At 43.8% G+C, this 15,497-nt stretch overlaps 1 protein-coding gene across 1 annotated transcript in view; it reads left to right on the top strand.

Moving 5' to 3' along the window:
- The first annotated feature begins 9,536 nt into the window (after positions 1-9,536).
- Positions 9,537-15,497, top strand: part of RLF (RLF zinc finger) — a 200,127-nt gene continuing 194,166 nt past the window's right edge. Inside the window, exon 1 of the mRNA XM_053707207.1 lies at positions 9,537-9,735. Coding sequence (XP_053563182.1) covers positions 9,592-9,735 — 144 coding nt within the window. The 5' untranslated portion in view covers positions 9,537-9,591. The remainder of the gene's footprint in view (positions 9,736-15,497) is intronic.

The raw sequence follows: 15,497 nt of genomic DNA, 5'->3' as shown, positions 1-15,497 counted from the left end.
CACCTTGGACCTTCAAACTAGCTTATGTATTCCCGCCGTTTCCTCTCATCCCCAGGCTGGTAGCCAGGATCAATCAGGAGAGGGCGTCGGTGATCTTGATAGCTCCTGCGTGGCCACGCAGGACTTGGTATGCAGATCTGGTGAATATGTCATCGGCTCCACCATGGAAGCTACCTTTGAGACGAGACCTTCTTGTTCAAGGTCCGTTCGAACATCCGAATCTGGTCTCACTCCAGCTGACTGCTTGGAGATTGAACGCTTGATCTTATCAAAACGAGGGTTCTCAGATTCTGTTATTGATACTCTTGTTCAGGCCAGAAAGCCTGTAACTAGAAAAATTTACCACAAAATATGGAAAAAATATATCTGTTGGTGTGAATCTAAAGGATTCCCTTGGGACAAGGTAAAAATTCCTAAGATTCTATCTTTTCTTCAAGAAGGATTGGAGAAAGGATTATCTGCAAGTTCCTTGAAGGGACAGATTTCTGCCTTGTCTGTGTTACTTCACAAAAAGCTGGCAGCGGTGCCAGATGTTCAAGCCTTTGTTCAGGCTCTGGTTAGAATCAAGCCTGTTTACAAACCTTTGACTCCTCCTTGGAGTCTCAACTTAGTTCTTTCAGTTCTTCAGGGGGTTCCGTTTGAACCCTTACATTCCGTTGATATTAAGTTATTATCTTGGAAAGTTTTGTTTTTGGTTGCAATTTCTTCTGCTAGAAGAGTTTCAGAATTATCTGCTCTGCAGTGTTCTCCTCCTTATCTGGTGTTCCATGCAGATAAGGTGGTTTTACGTACTAAACCTGGTTTTCTTCCGAAAGTCGTTTCTAACAAAAACATTAACCAGGAGATAGTCGTGCCATCTTTGTGTCCGAAACCAGTTTCAAAGAAGGAACGTTTGTTGCACAATTTGGATGTTGTTCGCGCTCTAAAATTCTATTTAGATGCTACAAAGGATTTTAGACAAACATCTTCCTTGTTTGTTGTTTATTCTGGTAAGAGGAGAGGTCAAAAAGTAACTTCTACCTCTCTCTCTTTTTGGATTAAAAGCATCATCAGATTGGCTTATGAGACTGCCGGACGGCAGCCTCCTGAAAGAATCACAGCTCATTCCACTAGGGCTGTGGCTTCCACATGGGCCTTCAAGAACGAGGCTTCTGTTGATCAGATATGTAGGGCAGCGACTTGGTCTTCACTGCACACTTTTACCAAATTTTACAAGTTTGATACTTTTGCTTCTTCTGAGGCTATTTTTGGGAGAAAGGTTTTGCAAGCCGTGGTGCCTTCCATTTAGGTGACCTGATTTGCTCCCTCCCTTCATCCGTGTCCTAAAGCTTTGGTATTGGTTCCCACAAGTAAGGATGACGCCGTGGACCGGACACACCTATGTTGGAGAAAACAGAATTTATGTTTACCTGATAAATTACTTTCTCCAACGGTGTGTCCGGTCCACGGCCCGCCCTGTTTTTTTAATCAGGTCTGATAATTTATTTTCTTTAACTACAGTCACCACGGTATCATATGGTTTCTCCTATGCAAATATTCCTCCTTTACGTCGGTCGAATGACTGGGGTAGGCGGAGCCTAGGAGGGATCATGTGACCAGCTTTGCTGGGCTCTTTGCCATTTCCTGTTGGGGAGGAGAATATCCCACAAGTAAGGATGACGCCGTGGACCGGACACACCGTTGGAGAAAGTAATTTATCAGGTAAACATAAATTCTGTTTTTAGCCAAAATGCCCACTTATCAGCGAAAGCGCGACTGCTCTGTTTTAGATACTGAAGAGCATGAGGACGCTGATGATAATGGTTCTGACATGCCCTTACACCAGTCTGAAGGGGCCAGGGAGGTTTTGTCTGAGGGAGAAATTTCAGATTCAGGAAAAATTTCTCAACAAGCTGAACCTGACGTTATTACATTCAAATTTAAATTGGAACATCTCCGCGCTCTGCTTAAGGAGGTGTTATCTACTCTGGATGTTTGTGACAATTTGGTCATTCCAGAGAAATTATGTAAGATGGACAAGTTCCTAGAGGTCCCGGTGCCCCCCGAATCTTTTCCTATACCCAAGCGGGTGGCGGACATTGTAAATAAAGAATGGGAAAGGCCCGGCATACCTTTTGTCCCTCCCCCTATATTTAAGAAATTATTTCCTATGGTCGACCCCAGGAAGGACTTATGGCAGACAGTCCCCAAGGTCGAGGGGGCGGTTTCTACTCTAAACAAACGCACCACTATCCCTATAGAAGATAGTTGTGCTTTCAAAGATCCTATGGACAAAAAATTAGAGGGTTTGCTTAAAAAGATGTTTGTTCAGCAAGGTTACCTTCTACAACCAATTTCATGCATTGTTCCTGTCACTACAGCAGCGTGTTTCTGGTTCGAAGAACTAGAAAAGTCTCTCAATAAAGCATCTTCTTATGAGGAGGTTATGGACAGAGTTCAAGCACTTAAATTGGCTAACTCTTTTACCTTAGACGCCACTTTGCAATTAGCTAGATTAGCGGCGAAAAATTCAGGTTTTGCTATTGTGGCGCGCAGAGCGCTTTGGCTAAAGTCTTGGTCAGCGGATGTGTCCTCCAAGAACAAATTGCTTAACATCTCTTTCAAGGGGAAAACGCTGTTTGGCCCTGACTTGAAAGAGATTATTTCAGACATCACTGGGGGAAAGGGCCACGCCCTTCCTCAGGATAGGTCTTTTTAAGGGTAAAAATAAAACAAATTTTCGTCCCTTTCGCAGAAACGGACCAGCCTCAAATTCTACATCCTCTAAGCAAGAGGGTAATTCTTCTCAAACCAAGCCAGCCTGGAGACCGATGCAAGGCTGGAACAAAGGTAAGCAGGCCAAGAAGCCTGCTACCGCTACTAAGACAGCATGAGATGCTGGCCCCCGATCCGGGACCGGATCTGGTGGGGGGCAGACTCTCTCTCTTCGCTCAGGCTTGGGCAAGAGATGTTCAGGATCCTTGGGCACTAGAAATAGTTTCTCAAGGTTATCTCCTGGAATTCAAGGAACTACCCCCAAGGGGAAGGTTCCACAGGTCTCAATTGTCTTCAGACCAAATAAAAAGACAGGCATTCTTACATTGTGTAGAAGACCTGTTAAAAATGGGAGTGATTCATCCTGTTCCATTAGGAGAACAAGGGATGGGGTTTTACTCCAATCTGTTCATAGTTCCCAAAAAAGAGGGAACATTCAGGCCAATTTTGGATCTCAAGATCCTAAACAAATTTCTCAGGGTTCCATTGTTCAAAATGGAAACCATTCGGACAATTCTTCCTACCATCCAGGAAGGTCAATTCATGACCACGGTGGATTTAAAGGATGCGTATCTACATATTCCTATCCACAAGGAACATCATCGGTTCCTAAGGTTCGCCTTTCTGGACAAGCATTACCAGTTTGTGGCACTTCCATTCGGATTAGCCACTGCTCCAAGAATTTTCACAAAGGTACTAGGGTCCCTTCTAGCGGTGCTAAGGCCAAGGGGCATTGCAGTAGTACCTTACTTGGACGACATACTGATTCAAGCGTCGTCTCTGCCACAAGCAAAGGCTCATTCGGACATTGTCCTAGCCTTTCTCAGATCTCACGGGTGGAAAGTGAACGTAGAAAAAAGTTCTCTATTCCCGTCAACAAGAGTTCCCTTCTTGGGAACAATAATAGACTCCTTAGAAATGAAGATTTTTCTGACAGAGGCCAGAAAATCAAAACTTCTAAGCTCTTGTCAAGTACTTCATTCTGTTCTTCTTCCTTCCATAGCGCAGTGCATGGAAGTAATAGGTTTGATGGTTGCGGCAATGGACATAGTTCCTTTTGCGCGAATTCATCTAAGACCATTACAACTGTGCATGCTCAGACAGTGGAATGGGGATTATACAGACTTGTCCCCGACGATCCAAGTAGATCAGAGGACCAGAGATTCACTCCGTTGGTGGCTGACCCTGGACAACCTGTCTCAAGGGATGAGCTTCCGCAGACCAGAGTTGGTCATTGTCACGACCGACGCCAGTCTGGAAACCCCTGAAAGCTCAGGGTCTATGGTCTCGGGAAGAATCTCTTCTCCCGATAAACATTCTGGAACTGAGAGCGATATTCAATGCTCTCAAGGCTTGGCCTCAACTAGCAAAGGCCAAATTCATAAGGTTTCAATCAGACAACATGACGACTGTTGCATATATCAACCATCAGGGGGGAACAAGGAGTTCCCTGGCGATGGAAGAAGTGACCAAAGTAATTCAATGGGCGGAGATTCACTCCTGCCACTTGTCTGCAATCCACATCCCAGGAGTGGAAAATTGGGAAGCGGATTTTCTGAGTCGTCAGACATTTCATCCGGGGGAGTGGGAACTCCATCCGGAAATCTTTGCCCACATAACTCAATTATGGGGCATTCCAGACATGGATCTGATGGCGTCTCGTCAGAACTTCAAGGTTCCTTGCTACGGGTCCAGATCCAGGGATCCCAAGGCGACTCTAGTAGATGCACTAGTAGCGCCCTGGACCTTCAACCTAGCTTATGTATTCCCACCGTTTCCTCTCATTCCCAGGCTGGTAGCCAGGATCAATTAGGAGAGGGCTTCGGTGATCTTGATAGCTCCTGCGTGGCCACGCAGAACTTGGTATGCAGACCTGGTGAATATGTCATCGGCTCCACCATGGAAGCTACCTTTGAGACGGGACCTTCTTGTTCAAGGTCCGTTCGAACATCCGAATCTGGCCTCACTCCAACTGACTGCTTGGAGATTGAACGCTTGATTTTATCAAAGCGTGGGTTCTCAGATTCTGTCATTGATACTCTTATTCAGGCTAGAAAGCCTGTAACTAGAAAAATTTACCATAAAGTATGGAAAAAATATATCTGTTGGTGCGAATCGAAAGGATTCCCATGGAACAAGATAAAAATTCCTAAGATTCTATCCTTTCTACAAGAGGGTTTGGAGAAAGGATTATCTGCAAGTTCTTTGAAGGGACAGATTTCTGCTTTATCTGTTTTACTTCACAAAAAGCTGGCGGCTGTGCCAGATGTTCAAGCTTTTGTTCAGGCTCTGGTTAGAATCAAGCCTGTTTACAAACCTTTGACTCCTCCTTGGAGTCTCAATTTAGTTCTTTCAGTTCTTCAAGGGGTTCCGTTTGAACCCTTACATTCCGTAGATATTAAGTTATTATCTTGGAAAGTTTTGTTTTTGGTTGCAATTTCTTCTGCTAGAAGAGTTTCAGAGTTATCTGCTCTGCAGTGTTCTCCTCCTTATCTGGTGTTCCATGCAGATAAGGTGGTTTTGCGTATTAAACCTGGTTTTCTTCCGAAAGTTCTTTATAACAAAAATATTAACCAGGAGATAGTTGTGCCTTCTTTGTGTCCGAATCCAGTTTCAAAGAAGGAACGTTTGTTGCACAATTTGGATGTAGTTCGTGCTCTAAAATTCTATTTAGAGGCTACAAAGGATTTCAGACAAACATCTTCCTTGTTTGTTGTTTATTCTGGTAAAAGGAGAGGTCAAAAAGCAACTTCTACCTCTCTCTCTTTTTGGCTTAAAAGCATCATCCGATTGGCTTATGAGACTGCCGGACGGCAGCCTCCTGAAAGAATCACAGCTCATTCCACTAGGGCTGTGGCTTCCACATGGGCCTTCAAGAACGAGGCTTCTGTTGATCAGATATGTAAGGCAGCGACTTGGTCTTCACTGCACACTTTTACCAAATTTTACAAATTTGATACTTTTGCTTCTTCTGAGGCTATTTTTGGGAGAGAGGTTTTGCAAGCCGTGGTGCCTTCCATCTAGGTGACCTGATTTGCTCCCTCCCATCATCCGTGTCCTAAAGCTTTGGTATTGGTTCCCACAAGTAAGGATGACGCCGTGGACCGGACACACCTATGTTGGAGAAAACAGAATTTATGCTTACCTGATAAATTACTTTCTCCAACGGTGTGTCCGGTCCACGGCCCGCCCTGGTTTTTTAATCAGGTCTGATGAATTATTTTCTCTAACTACAGTCACCACGGTATCATATGATTTCTCCTATGCATATTCCTCCTTTACGTCGGTCGAATGACTGGGGAAGGCGGAGCCTAGGAGGGATCATGTGACCAGCTTTGCTGGGCTCTTTGCCATTTCCTGTTGGGGAAGAGAATATCCCACAAGTAAGGATGACGCCGTGGACCGGACACACCGTTGGAGAAAGTAATTTATCAGGTAAGCATAAATTCTGTTTTTACTCAAAAGAGGGAACGTTCAGACCCATTTTGGACCTCAAGTGTCTAAACAAATTTCTAAGAGTTCCATCATTCAAGATGGAGACAATTCAAACGATTTTGCCAATGATCCAGGAGGGTCAATATATGACTACCGTGGATTTGAAGGATGCTTACCTTCATTTTCCAATCCACAAAGATCATCATCGGTTTCTAAGGTTTGCCTTCTTGGACAAACATTTATCAGTTCGTGGCTCTTCCTTTCGGGTTGGCCACAGCATCCAGAATCTTCACAAAGGTTCTAGGGTTTCTTTTGACGATTCTCAGACCGCAAGGGATAGCGGTGGCGCCTTATCTTGACGATATTCTGATTCAGGCGTCAACATATCATCTGACAAAATCTCACACGGACAGTGTTGTCTTTTCTGAGAACTCACGGCTGGAAGGTGAACATAGGGAAGAGTTCACTTGTTCCACAGACAAGGGTTCCTTTCTTGGGAACTCTGATAGACTCGGTAGCCATGAAAGTATTTCTGACAGAGGTCAGAAAATCAAAGATTTTGAATACTTGCCGAGCACTTCTGTCCATTCCTCGGCCATCAGTGGCTGTGTATGAAGGTAATCGGATTAATTGTAGCGGCAATGGACATCGTTCCGTTTGCTTGCTTTCATCTCAGACCACTGCAACTGTGCATGCTCGGTCAGTGGAATGGGGATTATGCGGACTTATCTCCAAAGATAATTCTGGATCAAGAGACCAGAAACTCTTCTTTGGTGGTTGTCGACAGATCATCTGTCCCAGGGGACTTGTTTCCGCAGACCCTCGTGGGTGATAGTGACAACAGATGCCAGCCTTCTGGGCTGGGGTGCAGTTTGGAACTCCCTGAAGGCTCAGGGTGTTTGGACTCTCTACTTTCAATCAATATTCTGGAACTTAGAGCAATATTCAATGCGCTTCAGACGTGGCCTCAGTTGGCTTCGGCCAAATTCATCAGATTCCAGTCGGACAACATAACGACTGTGGCATATGTCAATCATCAGGGGGGAACAAGGAGTTCCTTAGCAATGATAGAGGTATCCAAGATAATCAGTTGGGCAGAGGCCCACTCTTGTCATCTGTCAGCTATCTACATCCCAGGGGCAGAGAACTGGGAAGCAGATTTTCTAAGTCGACAGACTTTTCATCCGGGGGAGTAGGAACTTCACCCTGAGGTATTTGCCTCATTGATTCTCAGATGGGACAGACCGGAATTGGATTTGATGGCATCTCGTCAGAATGCCAAGCTTCCAAGATACGGATACCGGTCAAGGGATCCTCAGGCCGAACTGATAGATGCCTTGGCAGTACCTTGGTTGTTCAGCCTAGCTTATGTGTTTCCACAGTTTCCTCTCCTCCCACGCGTGATTGCTCGAATCAAACAGGAGAGAGCTTCAGTGATCCTGATAGCGCCTGCGTGGCCACGCAGGACTTAGTATGCGGATCTAGTGGACATGTCCTCTCTGCCACCATGGAAACTTTCGTTGAGACAGGACCTTCTCATTCAAGGTCCTTACCAACATCCAAATCTAATTTCTCTGCAACTGACTGCGTGGAGATTGAACGCTTGATTTTATCGAAGCGAAGATTCTCTGATTCAGTTATCAATACTTTGATACAGGCTAGAAAGCCTGTCACTAGAAAGATTTATCATAAGATATGGCGTAAATATCTTTATTGGTGTGAATCCAAGGGTTACTCATGGAGTAAAGTTAGGATTCCTAGGATTTTGTCTTTTCTCCAAGAAGGATTGGAGAAAGGGTTATCAGCAAGTTCCTTAAAGGGACAAATTTCAGCTTTGTCAATTCTGTTTCACAAACGTTTGGCAAATGTATCAGATGTTCAGTCTTTTTGTCAGGCTCCATCTAGAATTAAGCCTGTATTTAGACCTATTACTCCTCCCTGGAGTTTGAATTTAGTTCTTCGAGTTCTGCAAGGGGTTCCGTTTGAACCTATTCATTCCATAGATATTAAACTATTAGCTTGAAAAGTTCTGTTTTTGGTTGCTATTTCTTCTGCTCAAAGAGTTTCTGAGCTTTCAGCATTACAGTGTGATTCGCCTTATCTCATATTTCATTCTGATAAGGTGGTTTTACGTACAAAACCTGGGTTCCTTCCTAAGGTTGTTTTGAATAGGAATATTAATCAGGAAATTGTTGTTCCTTCCTTGTGTCCTAATCCTTCTAAGGAGGAGCATCTGTTACATAACTTGGACGTGGTCCGTGCCTTAAAGTTTTACTTACAGGCAACTAAGGATTTCTGTCAATCATGATCATTATTCATAGGTTATTCTGGAAAGCGTAGGGGTCAGAAAGCTATAGCTACCTCTTTCTTTTTGGCTGAGAAGTATCATCCGCCTGGCATATGAGACTGCTGGACAGCAGCCTCCTGAAAGAATTACGGCTCATTCTACTAGGGCTGTGGCTTCCACATGGGCTTTTAAAAACGATGCATCTGTGGAACAGATTTGTAAGGTTGCGACTTGGTTGTCCCTTCACACTTTTTCCAAATTTTCCAAATTTGATACTTTTGCCTCGTCCGAGGCTGTTTTTGGGAGAAAGGTTCTTCAAGCAGTGGTGCCTTCCGTTTAGGTTCCTGTCTTGTCCCTCCCTTTCATCCGTGTCCTATTTCTTTGGTATTGGTTTCCCAAAAGTAAGGATGAAATCCGTGGACTCGTCATATCTTTGTAAAAGAAAACTTAATTTATGCTTACCTGATAAATTACTTTCTTTTACGATATGACAAGTCCACGGCCCACCCTGTTCTTTTTAAGACCGTTTTTCTTTATATTTTTTGTAAACTTCAGTCACTTCTGCACCTTTTAGCCTTTCCTTTTTCTCTTCCTATACCTTCGGCCGAATGACTGAGGGTGGAGGGGAAAAGGAGGGGCTATATATACAGCTCTGCTGTGGTGCTCTTCGCCACTTCCTGTTAGCAGGAGGTTAATATCCCACAAGTAAGGATGAAATCCGTGGACTCGTCATATCGTAAAAGAAAGTAATTTATCATGTAAGCATAAATTTAGTTTTTTGATCCTCTCTTGAAATTGTAATGGTCTCGCATTTCTTGTGTTTGTGCATCTTGTCTCTTTCTGCCTTTTTAGTGCCTCTTCTGTTTTTTTCTTTTTGGTTTTCCTATCAGAAATTTTCTTAAAAATAAGCCTTGTTTGATTTGTACATATGCACATATTGAATATTCAGCTTCAGTCCTGGAAAGTGTTATTTCTTTTCACAAAAATGTTTTACTGTTGACAATACAATAGTTAAATATTTGTTAAAAACCAGTTCCTTTCTTGTTTCTCTTCTAGCTCAGAAATGGATTTCACAAGAGGGATCCTGCTTTCTGAAAATTCGTATTAAACATTTGATGAAGAGAAACTGCACACAGGAAGCAATGCTGTTGTCAAAACTTTGTGCTGAATCTTCAGAAGTTTCAAGTGATTTCTTTTTCCGACAGACTTTTATCACATGTTTATGTACTCTTTTGCCGAACGAGGAAGCTTTTAAAGAGGTATGTAGTTCTATTTGATTATACTCTTGCTTAGTTTCTCATGCAAATGTGTCTGATATATTTACATACAACAAACTTACATAAGTAAAACATCAGGATCTTAATGTTATACAGTCTTGTGGAGTAGTAGAAGTGAACAGAATTAATTAAAATGTGCAAGCCTTAAAGAGACACTGAACCCCAATTTTTTCTTTCATGATTCAGATAGAGCATGCAATTTTAATCAATTTTCTAATTTACTTCTATTATCAATTTCTTCTATAAGGTACGAGTCCACGGATTCATCCTTTACCTTTAACGCCCGCACAAGCAACGCCAAGTACTTCTAGTGCGTCTAATTCTTTCACCCTGCAAGATATGGCCGCAGTTATGAATACTACCCTCACAGAGGGTTTTGTCTAAGCTGCCTGGGTTGCAGGGGAAGCGCAGTAGGTCTGGTGTGAGACCAAATGCTGAGCCCTCTGATGCTTTATTAGCCATATCCAATGTACCCTCACAATGTTCTGAGTTGGGGGTGAGGGATTTGCTGTTTGAGGGAGAGATTTCTGATTTAGGAAAGATGTTCCCTCAGACAGACTCAGATATGACGGCTTTTAAATTTAAACTAGAACACCTCCGCTTAATGCTCAGGGAGGTTTTTAGCGACTCTGGATGATTGTGACCCTATTGTAGTTCCAGAGAAATTGTGTAAAATGGACAGATTTCTAGAGGTTCCTGCTTACACTGATCCTATTGAGGACAGTTGTGCTTTCAAAGATCCTATGGATAAAATATTAGAGGGTCTCCTAAAGAAAATATTTGTTCATCCAACCTATAGCATGCATTGTTCCCGTAACTACTGCAGCTGCTTTTTGGTTCGAGGCTCTGGAGGAGGCTCTTCAGGTTGAGACCCCATTAGATGATATTCTGGGTAGAATTATGGCTCTCAAGCTAGCTAATTCTTTCATTACAGATGCCGCTTTTCAACTGGCTAAATTAGCGGCAAAGAATTCAGGTTTCTCCAACATAGGTGTGTCCGGTCCACGGCGTCATCCTTACTTGTGGGATATTCTCTTCCCCAACAGGAAATGGCAAAGAGCCCAGCAAAGCTGGTCACATGATCCCTCCTAGGCTCCGCCTACCCCAGTCATTCTCTTTGCCGTTGTACAGGCAACATCTCCACGGAGATGGCTTAGAGTTTTTTAGTGTTTAACTGTAGTTTTTATTATTCAATCAAGAGTTTGTTATTTTAAAATAGTGCTGGTATGTACTATTTACTCAGAAACAGAAAAGAGATGAAGATTTCTGTTTGTATGAGGAAAATGATTTTAGCACCGTAACTAAAATCCATGGCTGTTCCACACAGGACTGTTGAGAGCAATTGACTTCAGTTGGGGGAACAGTGTGCAGTCTCTTACTGCTTGAGGTATGACACATTCTAACAAGACGATGTAATGCTGGAAGCTGTCATTTTCCCTATGGGATCCGGTAAGCCATGTTTATTAAGATAGTAAATAAGGGCTTCACAAGGGCTTATTAAGACTGTAGACTTTTTCTGGGCTAAATCGATTCATTATTAACACATATTTAGCCTTGAGGAATCATTTATTATGGGTATTTTGATATGATTATATCGGCAGGCACTGTTTTAGACACTTTATTCTTTAGGGGCTTTCCCTAATCATAGTCAGAGCCTCATTTTCGCGCCGGTATGGCGCACTTGTTTTTGAGGACAGCATGGCATGCAGCTGCATGTGTGTGGAGCTCTGATACATAGAAAAGTCTTTCTGAAGGCATCATTTGGTATCGTATTCCCCTTTGGGCTTGGTTGGGTCTCAGCAAAGCAGATTCCAGGGACTGTAAAGGGGTTAAATATAGAAACGGCTCCGGTTCCGTTATTTTAAGGGTTAAAGCTTCCAAATTTGGTGTGCAATACTTTTAAGGCTTTAAGACACTGTGGTGAAATTTTGGTGAATTTTGAACAATTCCTTCATACTTTTTCGCAATTGCAGTAATAAAGTGTGTTTAGTTTAAAATTTAAAGTGACAGTAACGGTTTTATTTTAAAACGTTTTTTGTGCTTTGTTATCAAGTTTATGCCTGTTTAACATGTCTGAACTACCAGATAGATTGTGTTCTGACTGTGGGGAAACCAAGGTTCCTTCTCATTTAACTATATGTATTTTATGTCATAAAAAAATTTAGTAAAAATGATGCCCAAGATGATTCCTCAAGTGAGGGGAGTAAGCATGGTACTGCATCATCCCCTCCTTCGTCTACACCAGTCTTGCCCATACAGGAGGCCCCTAGTACATCTAGTGCGCCAATACTCCTTACTATGCAACATTTAACGGCTGTAATGGATAATTCTATCAAAAACATTTTAGCCAATATGCCCACTTATCAGCGAAAGCGCGACTGCTCTGTTTTAAAATTCTGTAGAGCATGAGAACGCTGATGATATGGTTTCTGAAGGGCCCCTACACCAGTCTGAGGGGGCCAGGGAGGTTTTGTCTGAGGGAGAAATTTCAGATTCAGGAAACATTTCTCAACAAGCTGAACCTGATGTGATTACTTTAAATTTAAGTTGGAACATCTCCGCGCTCTGCTTAAGGAGGTGTTATCCAATTTGGATGATTGTGATTATCTGGTCATTCCAGAACCACTATGTAAAATGGAAAAGTTCTTAGAGGCCCCGGGGCCCCCCGAAGTTTTTCCTATATCCAAGCGGGTGGCGTACATTGTTAGTAAAGAATGGGACAGGCCCGGTATACCTTTAGTACCTCCCCCCATATTTATAAAATTGTTTTCCTATAGTCGACCCCAGAAAGGACTGATGGCAGACAGTCCCCAAGGTCGAGGGGGCGGTTTCTACTCTACACAAGCGCGCCACTATACCCATAGAAGATAGTTGTGCTTTCCAAGATCCTATGGATAAAAAATTAGAAGGTCTGCTAAAAAAGATGTTTGTTCAGCAAGGTTCCCTTCTACAACCAATTGCATGCATTGTCCCTGTCACTGCAGCCGCGTGTTTCTAGTTTGATGAGCTAGGAAAGGCGATTATTAGTAATTCTTCTTCTTATGAGGAGATTATGGACAGAATTCGTGCTCTTAAATTGGCTAATTCTTTCACCCTAGACGCCACCTTGCAATTGGCTAGGTTAGCGGCGAAAAAATTCTGGGTTTGCTATTGTGGCGCAGAGCGCTTTGGTTAAAATCTTGGGCAGCGGATGCGTCTTCCAAGAACAAATTGCTTGACATTCCTTTCAAGGGGAAAACACTCTTTGGCCCTGACTTGAAAGAGATTATCTCTGATATCACTGGGGGCAAGGGCCACGCCCTTCCTCAGGATAGGTCTTTTCAAGACCAAAAATAAACCTAAGTTTCGTCCCGTTCGCAGAAACTGATCAGCCCCAAGGGCTACGTCCTCTAAGCAGGAAGGTAATAGAAACCTGCCACTGCTACCAAGACAGCATGAAATGCGGGCCCCCGATCCGGGACCGGATCTGGTGGGGGGCAGACTCTCTCTCTTCGCTCAGGCTTGGGCAAGAGATGTTCTGGATCCTTGGGCGCTAGAAATAGTCTCCCAAGGTTATTCTCTGGAGTTCAAGGGACTTCCTCCAAGGGGGAGGTTCCACAGGTCTCAGTTGTCTTCAGACCACATAAGAAGACAGGCATTCTTACATTGGGTAGAAGACCTGCTTAAAATGGGAGTGATTCATCCTGTTCCTTTAGGAGAACAAGGGATGGGGTTCTACTCCAATCTGTTCATAGTTCCCAAAAAAGAGGGAACGTTCAGACCAATCTTAGATCTCAAGATCTTGAACAAGTTTCTCAAGGTTCCATCGTTCAAGATGGAAACCATTCGAACACTTCTTCCTTCCATCCAGGAAGGTCAATTCATGACCAAGGTGGATTTCAAGGATGCGTATCTACATATTCCTATCCACAAGGAACATCATCGGTTCCTAAGGTTTGCATTCCTGGACAAGCATTTCCAGTTCGTGGCGTTTTCTTTCGGATTAGCCACTGCTCCTAGGTTTTTCTCATAGGTACTAGGGTCCCTTCTGGCGGTGCTAAGACCAAGGGGCATTGCTGTAGTACCTTACTTGGACGACATTCGGATTCGAGCGTCGTCCCTTCCTCAAGTAAAGGCGCACACGGACATTGTCCTGGCCTTTCTCAGATCTCACGGATGGAAAGTGAACGTGGAAAAGAGTTCTCTATCTCCGTCAACAAGGGTTCCCTTCTTGGGAACTATAATAGACTCCTTAGAAATGAGGATTTTTCTGACAGAAGCCAGAAAAACAAAACTTCTAGACTCTTGTCGGATACTTCATTCCGTTCCTCTTCCTTCCATAGCGCAGTGCATGGAAGTGATAGGTTTGATGGTAGCGGCAATGGACATAGTTCCTTTTGTGCGCATTCATCTAAGACCATTACAACTGTTCATGCTCAGTCAGTGGAATGGGGACTATTCAGACTTGTCTCCGAAGATACAAGTAAATCAGAGGACCAGAGACTCATTCCGTTGGTGGCTGTCCCTGGACAACCTGTCACAAGGGATGACCTTCCGCAGACCAGAGTGGGTCATTGTCACGACCGACGCCAGTCTGATGGGCTGGGGCGCGGTCTGGGGATCCCTGAAAGCTCAGGGTCTTTGGTCTCGGGTAGAATCTCTTCTACCGATAAATATTCTGGAACTGAGAGCGATATTCAATGCTCTCAAAGCTTGGCCTCAGCTAGCGAGGGCCAAGTTCATACATCAACCATCAGGGGGGAACAAGGAGTTCCCTAGCGATGGAAGAAGTGACCAAAATCATTCTATGGGCGGAGTCTCACTCCTGCCACCTGTCTGCTATCCACATCCCAGGAGTGGAAAATTGGGAAGCGGATTTTCTGAGTCGTCAGACATTGCATCCGGGGGTGTGGGAACTCCATCCGGAAATCTTTGCCCAAGTCACTCAACCGTGGGGCATTCCAGACATGGATCTGATGGCCTCTCGTCAGAACTTCAGAGTTCCTTACTACGGGTACAGATCCAGGGATCCCAAGGCGGCTCTAGTGGATGCACTAGTAGCACCTTGGACCTTCAAACTAGCTTATGTGTTCCCGCCGTTTCCTCTCATCCCCAGGCTGGTAGCCAGGATCAATCAGGAGAGGGCGTCGGTGATTTTGATAGCTCCTGCGTGGCCACGCAGGACTTGGTATGCAGATCTGGTGAATATGTCATCGGCTCCACCATGGAAGCTACCTTTGAGACGAGACCTTCTTGTTCTAGGTCCGTTCGACCCACTCCAGCTGACTGCTTGGAGATTGAACGCTTGATCTTATCAAAGCGAGGGTTCTCAGATTCTGTTATTAATACTCTTGTTCAGGCCTGAAAGCCTGTAACCAGAAAAATTACCACATAATTTGGTATATCTGTTGGTGTGAATCTGCAGGATTCCCTTGGGACAAGGTTAAGATTCCTAAGAGTCTATCCTTCCTTCGAGAAGGATTGGAAAAAGGATTATCTGCAAGTTCCTTGATGGGACAGATTTCTGCCTTGTCTGTGTTACTTCACAAAAAGCTGGCAGCTGTGCCAAATGTTCTAGCCTTTGTTCAGGCTCTGGTTAGAATCAAGCCTGTTTACAAAATTTTGACTCCTCCTTGGAGTCTCAACCTAGTTCTTTCAGTTCTTCAAGGGGTTCCGTTTGAACCCTTACATTCCTTTGATATTAAGTTATTATCTTGGAAAGTTTTGTTTTTGGTTGCAATTTCTTCTGCTAGAAGAGTTTCAGA

This window comes from Bombina bombina, chromosome 3, assembly GCF_027579735.1.
Source record: "Bombina bombina isolate aBomBom1 chromosome 3, aBomBom1.pri, whole genome shotgun sequence".
NCBI lineage: Eukaryota > Metazoa > Chordata > Amphibia > Anura > Bombinatoridae > Bombina > Bombina bombina.
This window is presented reverse-complemented; position numbering and strand designations above follow the sequence as displayed.